The sequence below is a fragment of the Vitis vinifera genome, chromosome 8 (assembly GCF_030704535.1).
Source record: "Vitis vinifera cultivar Pinot Noir 40024 chromosome 8, ASM3070453v1".
Classification (NCBI taxonomy): Eukaryota; Viridiplantae; Streptophyta; class Magnoliopsida; order Vitales; family Vitaceae; genus Vitis; species Vitis vinifera.
Window position 1 is genome coordinate 13,030,311 of NC_081812.1, and position 24,635 is coordinate 13,054,945.

Below are 24,635 nucleotides of genomic sequence, written 5' to 3' on the forward strand. Positions count from 1 at the left end.
CATTGGGTCCTAGTGGATCTGGCAAGACCCATACTGTTTTTGAGTGTCCAAGGGAGCCTGGAATGGTACCTCTTGCACTTCAACAAATTTTCAAGCGGACTGCAGGGAGTGGTTCTGAGGCAACAAGGTCTCTCATGGGTTGTCAGACCTGCTATTAGCCATAATATGCTGAGACTAGCGAGCCGCCATAGAAGTATAGCGAACCAGATTTGTGTCTTTTGTTAGAAAAAGAAATCTGAAGAAAGAATTGAGAGAAAAGATAAAAAGAATTCTCTTCATTCCTCTATCTGAAAATACAATGTTGCTCTGTTATATAACAGAGTAAAATGGCTCAACAAAACTGAACAAGAGAAATCGAAACAAACTGAACAAAACAACTCAAAAATAGCTCAGCTTGCAATAATGACAAAACTACCCTTCTAGTAAAAAACAACTAATACAATCAATCCTAATACTCCCCCTCAAGATGGACTAAAGATGTTCTTTAGACCCATCTTGCCAATAAGAAGCTTAAAAGAAGAAGGATGAAGGGCTTTTGTCAAAACATCTGCTAACTGGTGTTCTGTAGAAACAAACATAGGCTTGAGAACCCCACTTTGAACCTTGTCTCGAACAAGATGACAATCAATCTCAATGTGTTTTGTGCGTTCATGAAACACGGGATTTTCAGCCATATGTAAAGCAGACTGATTGTCACAAAAAAGAAGAGCAGGAGCAGAATGATCTATACCAAAGTCCTTGAGAAGAGCAAGAAGCCAAGTAATCTCACAAGAAGTATTGGCCATAGCACGATACTCAGCTTCAGCAGAAGAGCGAGAAACAATGTGTTGTTTCTTGGATTTCCATGACACCAAAGAATTCCCCAAGAAAACACAAAAACCAGTAACAGATCTTCTCGAATCGGGACAACGAGCCCAATCTGAATCAGTATAAGCCATCAAACGAAGCTCTGAATTACTAGGAAAGAACAAACCCATGCCAGGATTACCTTTAAGGTAACGAAGGATTCTTTGAGCAGCATGTAAATGGGGCAATTTAGGACGAGAAATGAACTGACTAAGTCGACCTACAGCATAAGAAATGTCAGGTCGTGTTAATGTCAAATATAACAGCTTCCCAAGTAGCCTACGATACAAGCTAACATCAGGAAGATCAACCCCCTCATCCATGGATAACTTGACATTAGCTTCCATAGGTGTACTAGCAGCTTTGCAACCTAAATACCCGAAATCAGAAAGCAAATCAAGAACATATTTTCGCTGAGAAACACAGATTCCAGTAGAGGATTTAGCAATTTCAAGACCAAGGAAATACTTGACATCACCCAAATCCTTCAGTTTGAAGAGTTTATTCAACTCAGATTTCAAATCAGCAATGGCCCCATGATTATTACTAGCTATAATCACATCATCAACATAAACAAGAAGAGCAATGAACAAGCCATCAACATTTTTGATGAAAAGAGAATGATCGGAAGGAGATTGACTGAATCCCAAGCCCATAATGGCAGTAGAAAACTTAGAAAACCACTGTCTTGAGGCTTGTTTGAGACCATATAAGGATTTATGAAGCAAACAAACAGCATTCGAAGGCAAAGACTCCCCCTTTCTATTATAACCAGGAGGTAACTTCATATACACTTCCTCATTCAAGTCTCCATGAAGGAAAGCATTGTTCACATCCAATTGTGACAAATGCCAACCTTTAACAGCAGCGATAGCCAAAAGCAATTTAACAGTCACTAGTTTTGCCACTGGTGAAAAAGTATCAACATAATCAATGCCTTCACGTTGAGTATACCCTTTCCGCCCATGCATGGCTGTTCAAAACTCCTCAGATTCATCCACCCACGCTCATGAGAACATGCAAATCTGGTCATCTCTCTCATACCCATATCCCTACACCTTCATATTTTTCCCGCCACCTCACCTTCTCTCTCTCTCTACACCACATATGCATCATATCCATAAACCCATGGTTTCAGACCCATCTCAACTCATCTTACACCCACAATTGTAGCTGATACCCATGTCTCATACATTTTATGCCCACCACCTTTGGTCATCCCTTAGTGATTTTGACATGATGCATCATGCTTCTGCATCAATTCTTAATCCTCCTGTGCTGGCCAGATGGAACAACACAGAGGCATCCATGCAACAAGAATACTTGGTTTTGAGGAGTTTGCTCATGCTGCAGAAGTTATGATGAGCTCCATCGCCGGCGATGCTCAAGGGAGTTTGGCTGCTTTGACGTTGGGGAAGAGAGCTGAGAGTGAGTTGGAAAAAAATAATTTCTCGGAGACTGGGCTTTTGCTTTCTCAGGCTATGGATCTTAAACCATCCGGAGGTAGCCATGTCATATATAAAGTCGGGTTTTCTGCAAGGATGGCAATGGGTAATCATGTTGGTGCTCTGGAAGATGCTAATGAAGCTCTGACATTAATTCCTCGATATCCTAAGGCTTTTATTTATCTGAGAGATGTTTTCTTGGCTATGGACCAGTTTGATGATGCTGGAAAATCATACTCGACATGTTTAGAGCTCGATCCCTCCATTCGCCGTTCCAAATCATTCCGAGCTCGGGTTGCAAAGCTTCAAGAGAAACTTGGTGCCTTTAGGCCATGTGAATTCTTGGATTTCTTCTTATTTGATTTTGAAAACGTTTTCTCAAATCCCATTTTTGTAAATATCCTTCTCTAATTCTGTTTTTTTTTCTAATAATCCCAATTTTATCATCTTTCATCCTTAGAATTGTTAGGATCGCCCAAGAGTCTCATTTTCAATAAAATTTGGCCGCCATTTTCTTTTCGGCGAGCCACTTTCGAATTTTTCATGATTTTAAAATGTTTTAAAATAAGCAAGAGTTTAATTTTGTAATTCCAATTAATGGAACTTATGAAATTAATTCATGCAAAAATAAATCGGGCTTTGGTGGGGGCCCCACATACTTGACTTTATGATTGATTGACTAATCGATTGATTTATTTGTCATGCATGATTGGTTTACTCTATTCCTTGATATGCGCTTAATTATATATGTTCATTGTTCACTGATCCTGTTTCATGATAGCGCATTTGTCACTGGAGGTCCAGGTACGCACTCATTCTCATTTTGATTATTCTCTATGCATACTCTTATTTTCATATGTGCAAGTTTGATTTGAGTATCCGCTGATTTCCTCATTGATTGTCACGTCAGCTTCAGTCTATTAGTAGAGACCCGATTTTAGGGACTTAAAGGGGTGCTACGGTTTTTACCGTACCTTCCCGATAAGTAACCTGACCCCCGAACCCGATCTGGTTTTTCACAGACCACCTTTTCCAAAATAAGGAGTCACACTTAGGGTTTTTCTTTCTTATTTTGTTTACCCTATAAAAATAAAACAAAAATAAGTGGCGACTCCAAGTCATTTTCAAATAATCAATAAAAATCAATTTTTTTCAAATAAAAATCGAGCTCGCCAATCGAGTGGGAAACGCATTGAGCAAGCCGAAATGCGGGGTCCACACAATTATACATTTTGTTTCATATATGGAATTTTTCTTTATAATTTAGGAAAAAAATATAGAAAGAAATTTTAAACAAAATAGTAAGAGCCTTTGTTTGGATATAATGGGGACTTTAAGATTTTGCAATTTCCTTCAACAATAATGGAGGTTCATTTTCTTCTTTGCCCAATTTTCAAAATAACTTATTTATATTTTTTTATTATAATATATTCTTTTTAACAAAAAAACATATGGTAAGATATTTCTTGTAAAAAAATTATAAATATATTTAATAATTAGATAATTAGTTTTTCATAAAAAATATTTTATCTAAGAAAAACCTATATTTAAAAAAAAAAAAACAAAAACAAAAGACCAAATGGATAAAAACTCTAATTTCAAGTGAGTCACTAACTTGAATATAGTCTTTTTATAATCTGACCAAGGGGATCGATGGAATGTCATAGCTTGAAATTTGTTTGGTTAGGGAGAAAACAAGGGAAAGCCATGGGAAATAATTTTTGAGGTCTAATATTTTATAGTTATAATTTGTAATAGGATTCAAACTTTTTTTCACACATGTTTTTTTTTTTTACTTAGGTAAATAACTATATAATTATTTTAAAATATTTTAAAGAGACATTATAATTAATGAAATTGGTTACTAGAAAATTAAGAATTTAAAAATTATAAAAATTTTAGTTTAAATTAATAACACCTAGCATTTGTGAGTGTTGCTCTGTTGGGAGTTGTTTTTATTGCATTTAAAAAAATGGAATGTAAAACTATTGTAAAAGCCTTTTGAGTAATTTTTATTATATAAACTTTATTAGGACCAAAAGAATTTGAGGTAAAAAAAAATAAAAAGACATGAGAGGAAAAAAAATAATTATCTTCCTATTTTTTGTTCTTCTAAAATTTACTTTCATAAATATTAAAATTTGAGGAAAACCTTTTAAAAAAAAAATAGTTCTCAAATTATTTATTATTTTTTATTCTAAAAATTAAAAAACTGGAACTTTCTTTTAAGCTTATTATCATAGTTTTTTTAAAAAAAATATTCTTTTTATATTAAATAAAAATGAAGCTTTTATAATTCATAAATTTTAAAAATAATTTAATTATACAATTTTTTTATTATTCATTAATCTTTTTAATAGCATAACATGCTTGAAATGTTATGTTTATTAGTATTAGAAAAAAAATAAGGAAATATCTAAATTTGTCCATTTAAATTTTTATTTTTTTTTTGTAAAATTAGTTAAAAATAAGATTGCAACTTAGGTGGATTAGTCTGGTTGATGACTAACTCAACCTAAATTAAGAAATAGTAGACTCAAACTTAACCCAACCTTACCTCTAACTCGAGGTAATTAACCTAAGCCCAACTCGATTTCATTTTTCTAAATTTGGGTTGAACTCGGGTTGGTCAAGTTAAACTCAAATTGATCGGGTTAGACTCGATTTGGTCGGGTTGACCAGGTTGTATGATTCAAAATCCATCCATCATGGTTTTTAAAAAACTTTTTTTTTATATATTTATACCAAAATTTAAATAATAAATAACACAAAATTTAAATATCATAATAAAAAAGTAAAAACAAACTTATATATTTTTAAAAAAATTTAAAATTATATGAAAAAATAAAAATAAACTCATAAGTCTTTTTAAAAAATATATATATGATATAATTATAATTTGATATTTTTTCTTTATAATTTAAAAGGAAAATGAATAAAGTATTAAATGGGGTTTGGGTTAGGTACGAGTTGTTTAAACCTTGTCCCAAGCTTAACCAAAATTGAGTTCAAGTTAAAAAAACTTAACTCAAACTCAACCTAAGTAATGAAAATATTTGTCAAAGTCTGTCTAAACATTGGGTTAAGTTCAGGTTGAGTCAGACATTTGGACAAGTTGCACCCTTAGTTGGAAAGAGTTTAAAGTAAATGCATTTCTCTGGACATAATATATATATATATATATATATATATATATATATATATATATATATATATATATATAATAATCCAAATCAATATAAATGGTATAGATTGTTTGATAGTTTGAAAAGAAAATTTTATGGCATGTTTACTTTCTAGAAAAGGGATATGGAATTCCCTTTCCGTTCCATTTTCGTGTTTACTTCAATGTGGGGATCAAAAAGGAATATGGATCCCATAATTTTCAAGGAAACCATTCTCCAAAATGGAGGAATGGGCTTCCTCTGATGGACGAATGTGATTCCTTGAAAAGGAATTACGATAATTTGTCCATTTTTGCATCTATATTGAATCAATTATTAATTATTAATTATTTAAATATCTAAAAATAAATATTTACCATTAAAGTTAAAATTAAATAATTTTATATATGACTATGGAAAATTAATAAAAATGTTTATATATTTAAAAATTATTATATATTTGTTGAACGTTCAAATCATGGATTTTTAAAAAGGTTCAAATTATATTTGATCTTAAAAGACCCTTGTAATTAAGAATTTTACTCTAAAAAATAAATTTTAATTTTTATCATGCGAAAAAATAAAATTTGGTAAATATCAGTGTGACTTCTAATTAACCCCCAAACAAAAAATAATTTGAATTTTAAAAATAATTTCATAATTTAAATTAATTATTTTTAAAAATTATAATGTTATAAAAATAAATTATATTAATTTTCAATTCCATTTAATAATATTTTTAAGGATAATGTGGTAATTTTATACTCTTCAAATACAATCATTTTTATTCTCATTCCTTTTTCAATATTACAAGTAAACGCTTCATTCCATTTTCTACATTACAAGTAAATATTTTAATAAAATTATTAATTTTGATTCTGATTTCTTATGTTCCATTTCCTTCCCATAGACAAAAATGGGATACAACCATTGAGAGTCATCTTTCATTTCTTTTTCTTATTTTTTTTTTATCAATGATTATAATGTCTCATATCTCATTTATGCCAAGGAATTGAAAATAGACAAAATATTTTTGTAATTGTTTGACAAGTATTCTTGAAAACTACTTTCTGTACATGTTTAACAATTGTTTTTCGTATTTTTAAAAATTGTTCTCCGTATTTTCGAAATGGCATTTTTAGAGAATAGTCTAAAGTTTTTATAGTGTTTTCTATACTATTAACTAAACAAAAAAAACCATGGAAAATTAAAAATAAAATAAAATACACACACTAAGAACAAATCACCAAACCCTTAAGCAATGCATCATGTAAAATTGAATCAAACCCCAAATCCATTTGGGCTCACCACCCCCATTTGACTACCTTAAAATAGATAATTTTTTTTTTCTTTTTCCTTCTTCAAAGGAGAGTAGACTAGCTACACTGGTGGTCATGGAGGATAATGACAATGTTGTGACCTGAACTTCACATAGATGATGCAACGGAGGTGGGAATGAAGGAGAGTATGAACTATAAGAAAGAACGGAGGAAATCGAGGTAATGAGAAGAAAGAGAGAGAGAGAGATCTACTATAAGGAAGAAGAAGAGAAAAAAAAAAAACAGGGTGAGGGGTGAAAAGTGCAAAAAAGTTATTATGAAAAAGGAAAAAAATTGGAAAAAAAATAAATTTATATATTAAAATGGATATAATTTTTAAAAATTTTAAATTATAAAAATCATTTTAATAATAGATATAAAAAAAATTCAAAAATTAGTTTTTAAGAAAATAATATAGTTTAAGATCATAGTATTTTATATAATAAATTTATTTAAATATTTAATAGATATAAAAAAAAATTCATACATCTCCTATTTAATATAACTTATAATATAATTTGATATAAAATATTCAATAATATATTGCAACATTTATTTATTATATACAAAATTAGACAATTATATAACTAAAAAAATAAAAATAAAAATAGATCATTAATTATTTATTAGTTTCTTTTTAGTAGTCAATAGTTGTCTTGAGTGTAAATTTGACAGAATACATTGAATAATATAAAATATAGAAGACACATGGAATCTCTTGGGAAATCATTTTTAAAAAGGAGGTTTATGGTTCTGCATTTATTCTGAATTCCTCCATGAGTGATGATGCTATGTGTCCAAGACATTAAAAAAATGGAATGTGAATATAAGAAATTAATTGTATTTTTATATTTAAATATTCAATCGCACCCAAAGGCACATTATCTAGATCAGTCTATGTTCAGTTTCCAAAAATTATTTAAAAAAAATAATATTAAGGAAAATGATTTTCTCATTATGAAAATATTAAAAAAGGAAAATTAAATATAATTAAAATTAGTTAAAAATTTATCTATTATAAATTATTTAATTCTTATATAGAAGAGAAAAAACAAGTTAAATAAATTGAAAATAACATATAAAAATAATTTTTTATTATTTTTTTAATTTTTATTTCCTTTTACTTTTCACTCTATCTTCATTTCTTTATATTTTCTCTCAAATTTTTCAGAAATTAAATATAGCCCTAAATTTCATTTTCTTCGTCTAAATCAATTTTTTCTTTACGTTAAATTGAAATAGTAAAAAAAATTAAAGTTCATTTAATTACTATTATCAAACACAAAGCAACAATTAATTCTTTATTGAATCATAAAAACCTTAAACAAGCTTGATTTATATAACATTGCAATTTGCTTTGTACTTAATTAATTTTTATTGGAGTATGTTTGGTCCACGGTATCTCGTTGGCAAGCATAAATTTTTTTAATATGATGTCTTCTTAAAATTGGGAAAATTGATGCGATATATTTTTAATAAATAGTGGGAAAATCAATGGGCCAATTTTAATTTTTGATGCGATATGTATAGATACTCTTGCAATTATTAATTAATCGAAGCACAATAGCACATTTATTAAATGCATAATTTTTCAGACCATATTGTCTTCCTTATCACAAAATTAAAATAAATTTAACATTTAAAATTACTGAAATTTTAGCACCTATAATTTGTAGAAATTTTTTTTCTAGCACCTTATTCTTGTTCTTTAAGTAGATGAAGAATTGGAGAGAATAATCATTTATATTATAGAATTTTGACCAACCAAACACCGCAGAGTCCTTTAATAAATATAATTTAATTTTAATAATAAAAAAGCATGTAATTACTTATGGTCTTATTTCTCTATTCATGTCAAGTAATGTAATAGATAATTTAAATTGTGGTGCTTTACCAATATATTTAATAAAAAAGAAGAATAAAATAAATATAAATGAATTGGATCTAAGGTTATGTTTGATTCCTGGAAAATACTAAGGAAAGAAAAAAAATATAAAGGAAAATGATTTTTTCATATTTGGTTGTCCTATGAAAAATATCAAAGAAAATTAAATAGAATTGAAACTAATTAAAAATTTACATATTTTGAAACTAATTAAAAATTTACATATTTTTAAATTATTTAATCTTTATATTGATGAGTTAAAATAAAGAAAATGAGTTTGAAGTAATAAAAAAATAATAATTTATTAAATTTTAATATATTTTTTTATTTTTCTTCACTTTGTCTTTCTTTCTACTTTTCCTTTATATTTTTTTTCCTATGCATTTTTCTTCAAATTTTATGGGAATCAAACATAGCTGTGAAAATTAGCAAAAAGGAAAAAACCAGAAAGGAAAAGGGAAAAATTGGCAAAGAGGCTTAGTTCATTATTGAGTTGAGCAGGAAACTTTTTATATGCATGTACAAATAGATGTCGCCATCAAAGGGATTGTCTCTCTATACAAAAAATAATACATTCAGAAAAATAGTAGAGAATTATTTATAACGGTTATATGCTCTAACATCCCCTCAAGCTCATAAGTATTGATAAGATGGTGAGCTTGCATCAAAGGTGGGTGAATTTAGAAGTTGGAAGAGCTTTAGTCATGATTTGCTCCTTGAAAGGTGCATGCCAAATGATTAGAGAGTTCACATAACTCATTCCCAAATGAAGTGATGGTCTATCTCCACATGCTTGGTTCTAACATGCATAATGGGATTGGCACCTAAATGAGTGACACTCACATTATTACAAAGAAACAATGAAGAAGGAAGACAAATAATAAACTCATTAAGGATGGACTCAAGCCAAGTAACTTCTGTAGTGACATTAACAATCCTTTATACTTAAATTTAATACTAGACCTAGATATTACTTTCTATTTTGAAGAAAGTATAAATTTGGCATATGCTCAATGGAAGTTTGACAAGCCCCTTTAATAGAAATTTGACATATGTTCATTGAAGTTAAAGTATATCAATTGATCACATAGTAAATGAAATTTATAATTCAAGGATTTAAAATATTATCTTGATAAGTGATAGTACTATATTATTATATTACAAACACTAATTCGTAGAAAATCTGCATATAATAGATTGTAAGTCACAAACCCGAACTTCTTCTCATTGTTTTTTACATAGGATAATAATGTGTAGTTGATTCTCTATAATATGATATTGAATTAACTTTAGAATTTGATTATAAGGGAATTAGTATTTTCATGAGTTCTAGTAGTTCCCACTTTGAGTTCATATACCGTAATGACATGATTTATGAGAATTTGATTGGTTCTAAATACATTCTTATATATAAATGTATTTTGGTAATTATATAAGTTGCATAAGGGATAACGAACAAGGTTTTTGTATTGAACTAATTAATTAATTAAATGATCTTGTGTGATTAATTAATTAATTAATTAATTAATTAAAACCCAATTTAGGTTAGATTAAACGACTCAAACCCATGTAGACTCAAGTCACTTAAATATCCCTCTAGGGGTTAGGGTTTCTTAATCACTTTTTAGAAAGTAATCTTTCAATTTTAAAAATAAAGAGAATCAAAACTTCCTTATTTTCATTGTCTATCAATTGAAGTGTCAAAATTGTGGTTATAGTCATTGGGCAAAAGATCTTAGGTATACAAAACTTTTAGATTCTCAAACTTCTTTTTCATATCATGGAATACATTTCGTAACATCTAGATCGAAGGTAAAATGTCACCCTATGAGTCTCTACATGTATTACCATTAAAGGGATTATCACTTAACACATACAAAAAATAGTAAAGAATTATTTACCATAATTATATATTCTAACAAAATGTTCATTTATATATTATGTTGTGGTAAATTTAGTTTTATTAAGACTTAATATAATTACAAAGTTATAAAAAGTGATATTGAGGTAAAGGATATAAATTAAATCATCAAAAGTTGAATGCTAATAATTTCAGAGAATTCCTTAGGAAAGGTATCGCAAATGGGATGATTGGAGACGAAGTAATCACATTAAGCAGTATTTTAATGGCGGCTTGTGAAAGTAGAATGAATAAAGCAAGTACTAATGGTCCACGTCGTACACAAATCTGGAAGTCCAAGGGAAGGCGGACTATGGTTGGAGGTGAGACATAGACTGCCCAATACAGCAATGCCACGTGAGCATATCAGAAGGACGGCTGCGCGACTTTTTGTGCCTCTCAACCTTTTCCCAACCAGTCAGGTAATTTATTAATTAATAAAACCGCCTTATATGACCAGGAGAGAGAGAGAGGTATTAAGGCCTTACGTGTAAAAAAATGACTTATTAAGACAAAATAAATCCATATTAATTAAATTTAATTATTTATATTTTAAATGAGGTTTTTTAATTTAAAATTTTTATTTTAGGTTTCATTTGGATTTATAGTTTTTAAAAATAAAAAATAAAAATAAATTTTTATATAAAAATATATACTCTCGTCCAACAAAATATAAACTTATTCTACATTCCTAAAAATTTTAAAATTTATGGTAATAAGTTTTTTTTTAATATATTAATATTTTAAATAGTTTTGAAAAAACATTATGTAAACCTATGAGAGTTTTTGTATTTTTTTTTACAAATTATCATTATTTTTATTTTTAAAAATAAAAAACAAAAAGTATATTTAAATTACACATCATCAGCCTATTTTTCGTACTTATTGCATGTAGAAGTAAATTATGGAACTTTGTTAAGAGTGTTTCATCCCTAACTTTCAGGAGGTACTTGGTCTGTAAAGAAGGTGTATTGCAAATGCCATGTGAAAGAGATGGAAATTAAAATTCCAATAAAAGTGAAAATCGGTTCTTTAAAAATGTAATTTTAATTCATATTCTCATTTTAGTATATATCCAAAATGAAAGGGTTAAATTTTTTTTAAATTTTTAAATCTGTAAATAAACTAAATTTATCATGACATGCACATAGTTAATATTTTGTTGTAAAAAATATTTTTTCATTAATTATATTAATTTTTAAATTTCAAATTATTCCTAAAAGTTAGTTGATTTATTAAAGAATGTAAACAGTAGATCTCACTTAATTTAAAATTTATTTGTCTAGTAAAAAACTAAGGTGATATTTGTTTTTTAGCTGAATAGAAAATACCAAAATATTTAGTTTTTTTTATTCAGCTAAAAGTAACTTATTAACATCATTTAACATAATTAAAGTGAACTTGTTATTAATATGTTCAGTTTAGTTACAAGTTCAATTTAGTTAGTAATTTATTTCTTCATATTCACAAAATTGTTTTTCTATTTAGACCATTGGGGTTTTTGTGCTTGTTAATAATAAATCATGAAAATTTTAAATATTAAAAAATGTAATATTTTTCTCAATTATGAAAATAAATTACCAATATATAATTTTTTTTTCTAAAAAAAAGTAGTAAAACAAAACATGCATAGTTAACTATCAAAATAATTAGAACAAAAATTTCTATAAGTAAATCATAACAAGACATTGTCATTTTTTATGTATATATATATATAATTTGCATATTATAAGAGTTGACCAACATAAAGGACCACATAATATAACTCATTAAGTTTTTTTAAAAAAGTAAGTTTTTGTGCACTTATATAAAAATAATTATAAAATATAATCTCTTTAAAAATAATTTAAATTTCATGCACTTAAAAAGTGATACTTAGAATCGTCAAAGATAATAGCTATATTATTAAAAGGTATTATCTAAATAATCAAAAGTAATGTATTTAATAAAAAAAATACATAAAATATTAATTATTTTTAAATAACTGTTTGAAATTTGAATTTTATAAATTTATGTTTTTATTTTTTCATATGAGTGTTTGAAAATCTATTTTTTTTTTCTTTTAAGTAAATTACTCACAAATTCATAAAAAAAAAAAGCCTAAAATAAGAAAATATTGAAAACTTTAAAAAAAATAAAATTGAGGTAAAAGAGGGCAAGGAAGTGAAAAGCATCAATCATTAAAGCCATGGGGAAGAGAATAACAGAGAATGATAATTAAATTAAAGTGAAATTAATATTTAGAGTTACAAAAATTTGGAAAGGAAAAATTTGATTGGACAGAAACAGATAAATACAAGGAATGGAGTCAAAACCCAAATAGGAAGATATTATGTATAAAGAAATAAATAAATAAATAATATTTTATATTCCTTGAAGAAAAAGGGGAGACATATAAATCAAAGGTGTATGGATGGTCGCATCCTTTCTCTTTGGTGGGGAGGATATAGAAAGAGGAGGGGGAGAGAGGGGGAGGGTTTTCTTTCCATCTTTTTCGTTTCGGCCTTGTGAGAATTGTGATGCTCATAAGAAGTAGATTCTCTTCTTCTTCTTAACCCTTGGCTCTTCCCTCTGGTCCTCAGCATCGAGGGTGGAGGAGGAGAAGGAGAAAAGGAGAGAGAGAAAATCCGAAGAGAAGGCATTTGTGGAGAGGGGGAAATTCTCGCCATGGATTCAGCCCCATACGCCAATGATGTCTCAGCCACTCCAGGAGATAAGGAGTCCATGGTCGACCCTTTCTTGGTCGAGGCTCTTCAAAACCCTCGCCATCGTCTCACCAGTTAGTCTTCCCTTCATCTATCTCTCTCTCGCTTCTTTTGTTATTTGCACATCTACACGTGTTTGGATTTCTTTTTTTATTTTTAATTTTTAATTTTTTAAAATTTTTTTTGGAATTGTTCTGGGTTTGTGGTTTCTTTTTCGATCCGGTTGGGGTTAGGGTTTTGAGGGGATTGTTTCCAATTGGGGTTTAATTGTGTCAGATCTATGTCTGCTTTGAGAAACATGCCATGGTTGGTTTGTGAGAAAAGGTGGGAAAAGAAAGATAAATCAGAATTTTGAATCTGGGATATTTCTTTATATCGGAAGTCGAGGCAATCTGTTTAGATTCAAAGCTGTGTTCTTTTTTACACGAAATAGGGCTGACCATTATGGTTTAATTTTCTTGGGGCTTCTAAGATTGTCTGTTAGTGTGACTATGAGAAATTCTTGAACTCCCTTAGATCAGATTTGATGGTGTTGGTATTATTTTATGGTTTTGTAAAGTAAATTGTTTATTTAGTTCCTCTCGGTTTAACTGCTGCCATTATGTAACTTCTTGAATGTTTTCTTCAATATACGATAACTTGTCTTGAGGCTGTTTGGTTTTATTTGGTAATGGTTTGTCCATATTTTTACAATGTTCTTGCTGGGTGATTAGATGTGTGTTTGAGGTTTTGTTAACTTATATGACCATATAACTTGGATTAGCTTTTTGATTCAGTCAAACTGAGTATTTATTAGATATTGTGATGATGATCTTTCTAGTTCTCTTTGTGTACAGGAGTAATAAAATCTTCTGTCACTAATTTTTTTTGATAAGTAAATGCACAGAAAAAATATATTAGAATAAAGGGCGCCTTAAGGTTGACTCAAAGCATACAAGGGGTATACAAGAGGTGCCAAAAAGCAAGAACAAAAAGAAAAGGGGATACAAAATATCACCAGCCCTCATCTAGAACCCAACCAATCAAAAAAACTGATTAAAGGAAGAGGTCCTTCATCTACAATCGACTTAGTCCAAAACCAAAAATTACATACAAAAGAATTTTTCATCCTATGAATCGAAAACTCCTCATTTTCAAAATCAATTCTATTTCTTTCCTTCCAAATTGCCCAAAAAAGACATGAGGGGGCTGCCATCCACACCTTACTACACTTCTTGCCCATGTTGATACCATGCCAACCAAGATGGGGATATCTAACTGAATAAGGAAGGACCCACATTACGCTAAAAAGAGCAAACAATAACTCCCATAAAACTCTTGCCATGGTGCAATGAATTAGAATATGATCTTCCTACTAAAGTGGGTTTTTATGCTTGGGAAGCCTCTTGGGGTAAGGTGTTAACTTTGGATCAAAAGGAGGGGGTGGTCACTAATAACATGAATTTTCACATATCAAAAAATGATATGTAAGAATGAGAAGGTGCTTAAATATAGACTTTTTTTAGATAGGACACAGGGGTGCACAAGAGTATACTTGTTGAAATACACGTTGCCAAAAGGCCAAACATGGCAAAGGGCTTCACAAAAACCAACACCCTTGCCTTAGTTAGAGCTCAACCAATCAATAAAATCAATCATGGACAATAAGCAATCTCTTGTGTACACTCTAACTCCAAAAAATTGTACATTAATGATGTTTGATATCTTGATCCTTTTTTTTTTCCAGTGTTTTCAAGCGCTCTCCTATTTCTCCTTCCAAATGGTCAAAAATAAGTATAAAAGAGCTGCTCACCAAGCTTTTCTTCCTCTTCTTTCTAACAAAGGAACCATGCCAGCGAAGAAGAAATTCTTTGACTGAGTGCATCACCCACTGGACTCCAAAGAGAGCATAAGTTAATTGTCATAACATGATTGTTATGGAACAATGAAAGAGGATGTGATTAGTTGTTTCTTCTTCCCCTTTGCACAAGTAACATTTATTCAGCATCCTCCAATCCCTCCTTTTGAGCTGGTCTAGTGTCAATATGCTTCCCCCATCTAGCTTCCTAAGCAAAAAAAGGATCCTCATGGGACCCATGGATTCCAAACAATGCATGAGAGGAATGCCTGCATTCTTTCATTTGATGAGGAGGAATATGCTAGGATTTAACTGTGAATTCGCCACCCATTGAAATTTGCCAAAATATATTTTCCTCCTTATCCGTGCTTAGTGGCAATATTGTGATTCTCACTTACCCTACTCATGTCCTTTATGGCTTTTACCTTCTGAAAATTTGTTCTCTCCATGGCCATAGTTCCTATTAAGGTGAATACTGTAATTTTATTTCAACTTAACTCATGTCATATGTGGCCTTTTCTCCCTTTGCCTTCTAGTATGTTCTAGCAACTTTAGTTTGAATTTGAACCATGTTATGCATACGTATAAGCGTAAATGTTGAGTTTTTATATTGCCTCTCATAAATTTGATCTTTTATTTGTGTCATTTGAGTATATTGTCTGCCCTTCGACGCCATTGCATGCCATGGAGACAAGGACTTGTGCTTGAGAGTTGAGTGAACTTATTTGTATTGAGACTGGTCTCCTGGTCTAAGTCAACCATTGCAGGCAGACAGTTTCTTCTTAATGGTCCAATCTATGATTTCTTGTTGGATGAGAAATATGTTATAGTTATGGAAGTCTATTTCCTTTTTCATTTTTTTCCTTGCTGGCTTAAGAGGATCATAGATATGGAGCACTTGTTTTGGACAGGACAAAATGGAAAGTTTTTTGTTAAAGCCCTTTATTCGACCTTGGAGTCAGAAAGTACTATACCCTTTCCTGCTAGTGTAATTTGGAATTCTTGGGTTCCTTCAAAGCTGGGTTTTTTTCGCATGGGAGGCTTCTTGGGCAAAGGTGCTAACTTTGGATCATTTTTTTTTTTTGATAAATGAGCGCAAAATAGATTAAAAAAGGCCAGAAGGCCGCAACGCATACAGGGAGTATACAAGGCAGCCACAAGGCCAAAAGCGCAAAAATAGGAACACCTCACCAGCCCTTAGGGAGCCGCTAACCACTCCAAGAAGCCTAAAAGCGAAGAAGACTCTCCCATATACACCTTAGCCCAACTCCACAAACTACATACAAAAGAATTCTTGAGTGTCTGAATAGCCAAAGAGCCCCCTCTAAAAGCTAACCTATTTTGTTCCTTCCAAACCGTCCAAAAAATACACAACGGAATGGAATTCCATATCTTTTTCCTTTTTTTACCCACAAAAAGGCCCCTCCAACAAAATAACACCTCTTTGACTGTCTTTGGAAACACCCACTGAACCCCAAATAAGGCAAAGACGATCTCCCAAAGGGCCTTGACCACTGTACAGTGTAAAAGAATGTGATTTACATTTTCCTCTTCACAACCACACAAAAAACAACGATTTGGGAGCTGCCACCCTCGCTTTTGCAGCCTATCCAACGTGAGGATTTTTTCCCAAGTAACCTCCCACGCAAAGAAAACAACTTTGGTTGGGACCTTGTCCACCCAAATGCTTTTTTTTCCGGAAAGACGAGGGGATTGGGGGCTGCCAGCATATTATAAGCCACCCGAATCCGAAAAATATCAAGACCCCCTCCTTTCCATAACATCGAGTCCTCCTCTGAGGATATCCTGAAGTCCCTTAGCAAAAGAAGCAACTCTTCTATTAACACCAGCTGCTAGTCATTAGAATCTCTAAACAATCTAAGATTTCACCCTCTTTGACCAAGGCTTGGGTCCCACACTTCATTAACCGTTGCGTTACTACAAACCGCCATGGCATAAAGCTGGGGAAACACTTGGGACAGCGCTACGTTACCGCACCAATGGTCCGTCCAGAACATAACCTTAGTCCCCCTTCCCACCCTGAACTCCATGTTATCCCAACACTAGCTTGTCTCCTTCAATATCTCCTTCCAAACTCCCACTCCAAAAGGACCACGAACTTCATTAGATCTCCAACCACATCCCTCTAGGCCATACTTCACCCCGATCACCTTCTTCCACAAAACATCTTTTTCAAAGGCAAATCTCCAAATCCACTTGCCCAGTAAGGCCTTGTTCAATAACACAATCTTCCTAATGCCAAGACCCCCCTTCTCCTTTTGAGTGCACACCACCCCCCAATTGATTAAATGGATTTTCCTTTCCAGGCTTCCCCCTCCCCAAAGAAAATCTCTTTGTAATTTTTCAAGCCTTTTAACCACTAACTTGGGCATTCTGAAAAGGGACAGTTGGTAGATGGGAATGTTGGCCAATGTACTTTTAATGAGGGTAATTCTCCCGCCCTTAGAGCTAACTTTGGATCATTTAAAGAGGAAAGGATGGTTTTTAGAGGAATCATCTATTTGGATGGTTTTTAGCAAATAGATGTTTCCTTTGTCTTGAAGAGGAAAAGATCATTGATCACATCCTTATCCATTGTGTCAAGACAAGAGTGTTATGGATTTCTTTGTTCTCCCTATTTGGTGTGCTTTGGATACCTCATTTTGTTAGGGACACGCTCTTAGGATAACATGGTTCTTTTGTTGGTAAAAGGTGGAAAAAGGTGTGTCAGGCAGCTCCTCTTCGCTTATTTTGAATCGTATGGAAAGAAAGAAATAGGAGAGCTTTCAAAAATGAGAAACAGCCCGTCGAAGGAATAAAACACGCTTTCCTTTGTAATCTTTGGTATTGGTGTAGGTTGTTTTTATTTTTTGGTCCTTCTTCAATTGTAGATTTTGTGGATTGGGTGGGTTCTTTTTTAAGGGACATTGTTTTTGTTGGTCCTTCTCCTTTTTTGCGCTCTTAAGCATTCGTTGTATACGCCCCATGTACTTCGGAGTGCTGTTTTAGCGCCTTTTGTTTATAATACACTCTTTTCATTTACTCTTAAAAAAAATAGAGACGGAACACTTGTGTGAGAATTTATTCCTGAACCCAAGCCTTTTTGGTGTTTGCCTCTATTTTTAGACAGCAATGCTATGCCACAAGCATGCTGTATAATCCATAATGATCCACTAGCTACTGAACTTTTACAAGCCCGAGCAGGATTCTGGTTCTGCCTACCTTCTTCAATGTTCCATTTGCATGATCTGTCCTATAAAAATAGATAATTAAAAAAGAAGAAGCACTCTCCTTTGCAAGACTTTTTGCCAGCATTATTTCAAATATATATATATACACATAGAAAGTTAAGACTTACATATAAGGAATAAAACAGCAAAGAAATAGCTTACAAAAGGATACTGTGGGATCAACCTATTTCAGAAACTACAGAATGTGAGCCAATTTCTATGAAAATCAGTGATATAATTCCCTTGTTCAAGTTAACAAAGCACGAACTAATCTTCTGCTTATCTCTGCATATCCTTTGAAAGTTTTTCTATAATCGGGGGAAATGATTCACATGCTAAACTGAGACCCAGAACTTGGGAACAGCCTTCCCAACTATTAGTAGCCTTATCAGTGGATGCTGGAGTATAAGAAGGTTTGCTAAAAAAAGGATGAGACCGACAGAGGATGCAACTACTGAGAATTTTCTCCTTTTGCTTAGATCAAGAACTTCTGTGTGGGATTTTTAATTATGGCCAACCGCACAAAGAAAGAAACTTTGCACAGGATGGGGATCTACTGTGACAAAATACAGGGCTTCCACTCTCAATCAAATAGAAGAAAAAAGTGGCTAGAAAACTCTTGATCTATCAAGAAGACACTTTATGGGTGTGCTTTCTAAAAGCACTTCCCTTGTGCCATTTTCCATTCTAGTAGGACTAAGCATAGGCCATGCTTTTATGGTGATTTTCCATTTTTTTTTCCACAGCCATATCTCCTCCTTTTTGCTTGTCATTGTTATTTCATTTATTATTTTTTGGTTGGTACATGTAGACCAGGGTATGCATTCCTGAGATGAGAACAATCATGTAAATTCCCAGGTTTAGGACAATGCACCGTAATAGTACATTCCTCTTGTACAATGTACAATACTGCTCTATAGTTTGTGCTTAAGGGTGTTGTGATCGACCCCATGTACAAATTGGTTTTTGCCTTCTTACGCAGCTGATATTGATATGGGCACATTCTTCTATGTTTGCCTTGGTTTACTTGCTTCACATTTTAGAGGAGGAGCTAGAGACAAGTATATGACATATCCTAGGAATTAGTGATTCATTGCATGCTGTTAGTTTTACTTTTACGATAACATAAGCTTTTACTAATAAAAGAAAGCATGGGATAGTTATTGGCAATACGAGCTAAAAATACCCAGAATATGTTTAAGAGATATCTGATATTTAGGAGAGTCATAAAGTGAGATCTTTCACATGCTTCTCAAAATTAATGGCTGAAGAAAATAGGGTGAGAGCTACTAGTCAGAACCTATAAGGGGAATCCTTCATCTTAAATGCAATTGCGTCTTCTCTTTTTTGGCATGAAATGTCATCAATAGTAGGCAAAACAGACGCCAAAGTACCCTTATATGCATATGTGAAACGTAATGCTATTATAAAAAGATGAGCTTCTCCATGTTTATGGGACATTTTTGTCACACCGATTCTAGGATTTCATTGCTTTTTAATTTTTCTCTCACATGTTAAACTCAAATAATACACTTATAAATTGTTATATAGGATAGATGTTGTCTCAAAAGCTCTTCTACTTCAGAAGATTATTTTCTATTGACTTTGTTCTCTGTGTTTCTTCTTTTAGAAGTCTTTTTGATCTGTCTCTTTCTGGTCCTCTCATTCTTATTTGAGTCTTTTGAAGTAGTACCTTTCACTGTTACATCATTTTTACTTGATTGAAGAAAATCTCTTTGTTGAGATTTAGTGCATCTGACAGTTTGCCCCATAGAACCACTGTCATGTTGACATGTCATTAGTGCTTCACCCTTTTAACGCATACATGTAACACAGCTTATATGTTAAGAGGATAGATTCACTTCAATATTCATATCTTGTATTGTTGTTTCTAGTTGGCTTCAACAGTTTGTCATGTACCTAACTATAACATGCCTGTGCAAATTGCTAGTTGGACTTTGAAACTTCTATTTGGAAGCACCGGCTATTTTTCTGAGTTATGGGCATAATATTATTTGCTAACATTTATTCTGATCTATTTATGCTTCCAGAATGTGCATATTGCAAATATTTCATAGATGATATCCTTCAAAGTATAAATTTTCATTGTACTTTGTCCATCTCTGCAACCATGTATTGGTATTTTATGTCAGTGTTTCTATTTGGTCCTAGCACTTGAGCTCTTCATGGCCTTAACTGAATTGGCTTGCTACTTTGAGAACTTATAGCTGGATGCATAAATTGGAAGCAACTTAGCTGAGTTTTGAGCTTGCCTACAAAATATTATAAATCATTTCTCATATTTATACTTTCAGATTCTGCGCATTTTGCAAATCTAATCTACACAAAGAATGTCTCTTACAATATAATTGGAAAAGTAGAACTATATTAGTAAAGTTGGCTGTTGGGCTGTGACATTACATTTAGTTACTTGATTTGATTTTATTATTCTCTGGAGATAATGTATAGTGAAAGTTCTTACTTTATCATTTTATATTTTTTTGGCTATGGTTTCTGGGATATATGCCCTTATTCATCCTTGTAAATACTAAAATTTTCCTATCCCTTTTATTTCCAGTTTTGAGAATGGAACTTGACATTCAAAGGTTCCTGCAGAACCCTGATCAACAGCAATTCGAGTTCCAACATTTCCCCACTTCCTACCTTCGGCTTGCAGCTCATCGTGTTGCTCTACACTATGGTTTGCAGACCATGGTTCAGGATAACAGTGTAGATGGTCTGGCAAATAGAATCGTGGTTATGAAAACAGCTGAAAGCAGATGTCCTGCAATCTGTTTATCTGAAATTCCTGCTAAACAATCGGAGAACGAAAAACCTGAACATATTAAAATTGCAATCAGGCGTAGGCCTAATAAAACATCCTTAAATGAAACAAATGAAACTGGGATCAAACGAAGTTCTGTTAGAACAGTGGAGGAGAGGAAGGAGGAGTATGACAAGGCACGAGCACGTATCTTTAGTACCCCTGCCAGTCCTGACTCAGATGATACATTGCCTCAGGCCCCAGCAGATGGAAAAAATTTGTGCTTGAACGGAGATGAGAATGAAGGTTGCAGGAACTCCATGGCTGATCCAGAAAAAAACATCAGCATCAGGGATAGCGGTACTTCATCTCGGGTCGCCATTTTCAGAGATAGAGAGAAAGATCGTACTGACCCAGATTATGATCGGAGCTATGAGAGGTAGCGCTGATAATTCTATATTGCATTTTGGGTTTTCCTTGTTTTGTTTGATTTTGATTGTGTATTTGTTGTTGGATTGATATTTCTATATTGGATTTTAGATTTCCTTTTGTTTGGTTTTAGTTGTCTGTTTGTTGTTGGGTTTCTTATTTTTGGGTTGTCTTATTTTGCTGTGTGATTGGTAAGCATGCATATTACAATATCTCTTTTGTTTGAGACACCTGTGTTTTTTGCCCAGTATCCATTTGTCTCCTAGTCACATGCATAAAAAAATGGATATTTCTTATCGATATAAATAGTTATTTTGGGCACCTGATTTTTAAATAATCCATTGAGAAATTATATTATAATTTGATCAGCTTGGCATTGGGAAACTATGGTTTTATGATATGCAATAGATTGATTTTCTAACTTGTATGTGTTATTTGGGGAATGTTTAGTGGCAAGGGATGGGGTTAAAGGAGGGCTTTTTGTTGTCAATGCTTTTTCACAATAGATTGATTTTCTAAGTTGTATGTGTTGCTTGGGGTAGGTTTTGTGGCAAGGGATTAAAGGAGGCCTTGATTTGCTCTCCAACTATGTGGTGTTGTCAATGCATTTTCACATTTCCTAAATATCTTGTTACCTATAAAAAAAAGGAAATCATTTCCTAAGCCTCTTTTCTTCTAAGGGTTTGTGATCCAAAGTAATTTTAATTATTTATTTTAGATTGATTGTTTCTGTGGTAGTTAACTGAATGTTATTTTGACTTTGGTGCATTGTTTTATCAAATTATCAGGAGGATACATACTAATATTGCTTAACAAATGGATCCTGAATCCAAACTGAATTGCCTTTTGAATTGATACAGATATGTTAGGAACCTTCCTACAAACCAAAGCTTTAGCTTGGCACCTTTCGATGCACAAAAGATTCAACATCCATTTCTGCAGTATGATACTGGTTTTCCTCAGTTGGGTCAGATTCAAAGGACTCAAGCTTCCCTCAGCTACAGGCCTTCAAACCCAATCATGAACCCTTTCTGTGCGATGGGACTGAATCAGACATCCAGGGATGCTGTTTATCTGCAGTGGCCTAGTCATTCAATGATGTATGCACATTCTTACGAGCAGTTTAGACATGCTGTTTTCCAGGTAAACTACAGTTCCCTTATTACATTATAGTGTCTCAAAACCCACCTACCCAGAGAAAGAGTTCAATTCAGTTTTTTACTTCTGGGAGAATAAAAGGAACTGTCATAATTTTAGCACCCAAAAAATGCTTTTTAAGGATCCTGCTTCTCCCAGATTAAAAGTTGGTCATCCAAAAACGGTGAACTCAATTGCCCTTGGGCATGGAATGTCAGAGATATTGCTCATACAAACTGTCTTGTATATGGTTCTACAAAGTGTCTTATAAGACCTTTCTTCTGGGTCTCCTATTATTCTTATAATTATTATTAGTTTCCCCTATTTGAGACTCAATGTCACCTGATGCCATGTCACTTGGAGTATTTATTCTCTTTCCTCTTGAATTGTCAATAATCTTGTAAAGGCATTGTGTAATGTTGCTTGAACTTGAGAGAATTGTTGAAAGAAGTAATTGTGAAGATTTGGACCTCTTTATGCTGGTTATGTTTCTAAATTGTTCATAGAGCATACATATAATGGCTGTCCTGCTATGATCAGCATGCTTTCATGAGCTTTTAAAACAGTGCATTTTTGGAGGGAGGGCACATCTCTCTTAAAATTAGTTTGTCCACTACTTTTTTCGGAAGAGGGAATTGTTTATGTCACCGTAGACATTTCTTTTCTGGGATTTAGTATTTCTGAAAATTCATATTTAGGATGATTGCAATGGTAAATGTGGCATTTTTCCTCTTTGACAAAAGAATTGAGGTACACAGGAATAACGAGTGTGACAAAACTTAGTTGTGGTGGTTGTAGTTCATTTATAATTGATATCAATAACACTGTTATGTGATGGAACTTTTTTTATTATTTATCTGCAATACCAATTTTGTGGAAACGGGTTGGGTATTCATCGTTTTTGTATGATATTATGTTAGTTCTTCAAGTGTTGTATGCTCCCACTGACAGTAGAATTACGCCTTTTAGGTGTCTAATATTTCCTGCTTTTTTCTGTCTGTGCATGCCTACATGCACACACTTGTGTCTTTGAATAATTATATTTACGTTTTTTATTTTTGCAGGCTCCTTTCTGTCAGCAGCCTCTGAGCTTTGATTACTCCCAGAACCATTAAGTGACAATGATTAGGTGGGGATTTTCTGTATGACTGATTTACGTTTAAATTTCTTGTCCATTTTTTGGACTGTTCTGATGGTAGGTTCATTGTCTTATGTTTTTGTTACAGTCCTTACTACAGTTTAGCTTGCGTCATATGTCTCCTTTTGGATCTTAATATTAGTAAGGGAGTGAATGATAATACTGCTTTCCATATGACTGACTATAATCCCTCTGGTGGAACTATATGACTTGATTAAATGCTCTCTTCTTGTTGTGGTTGTTATAGTTATAGTTATTATTATTATTATTATTATTCTTTGTCTCCCTCTCATGAGTGAGGATTGGGCTGTGGAACCCAATGCCTAGACAATGGCTGCCAAGCCCTATGGTTTTGCTTGTGCATAAAGTGAAGCACAAAGGCTTAAAAGACCAAGTTTCAAAATTTTGTTTTACGTTTGTGGAGAGAAGGAAAGGTCCGTCACATGGGTTGGGGATTTATAATAAGCTGATATTGGTTTAGAAGGGCACCTTGACAGCTTGAGTTGGATCATGAATCCATCATATAAATATAAATGTATAAATTATTGTACACTGATTCAATTATAATACATGGTATCTGCATGGATGATGGGAGGATTCATTCCCCTAACAAGTTTGCTGAACTGTCAAAGGAATTTTAATGGAGGGGGGCTGGTTCCACTGAATCTGGAAAAGGTAGGTAAGGGAGCAAGTTAGCATTGCATTATGATGTTATCATTTTATTAGTGGATAGGAGTCATGGTGGTGTTCACATGTCTTTTTCTATCTGTTCGTTAAAGTTTTATTTTATTTTTTAAATTAAAAAAAAAAAAAGGTAAATGATTGGCTTAATTTAT

At 32.3% G+C, this 24,635-nt stretch overlaps 2 protein-coding genes across 3 annotated transcripts; both read left to right on the forward strand.

Moving 5' to 3' along the window:
• Positions 1-2,132: 2,132 nt before the first annotated feature.
• On the forward strand, positions 2,133-2,702 carry LOC104880091 (uncharacterized). The gene has a single exon (XM_010655419.1). It carries the CDS (start codon positions 2,133-2,135, stop codon positions 2,700-2,702), a length of 570 nt encoding a protein of 189 aa, XP_010653721.1.
• A 10,223-nt stretch (positions 2,703-12,925) lies between these two features.
• On the forward strand, positions 12,926-24,018 carry LOC100251643 (uncharacterized). Of its 2 annotated transcripts, XM_010655341.3 has the most exons (5): positions 12,926-13,338; positions 20,910-21,534; positions 22,385-22,667; positions 23,726-23,790; positions 23,888-24,018. In XM_010655341.3, the coding sequence occupies exons 1-4, from the start codon at positions 13,227-13,229 to the stop codon at positions 23,774-23,776; spliced, it is 1,071 nt and encodes a 356-aa protein (XP_010653643.1). In that variant the 5' UTR covers positions 12,926-13,226; the 3' UTR covers positions 23,777-23,790; positions 23,888-24,018. The 2 variants fall into 2 exon arrangements, with proteins under 2 accessions (XP_010653643.1, XP_002283240.1); XM_002283204.5 differs by having other exon boundaries at positions 23,726-24,018.
• The last annotated feature ends 617 nt before the right edge of the window (positions 24,019-24,635 follow it).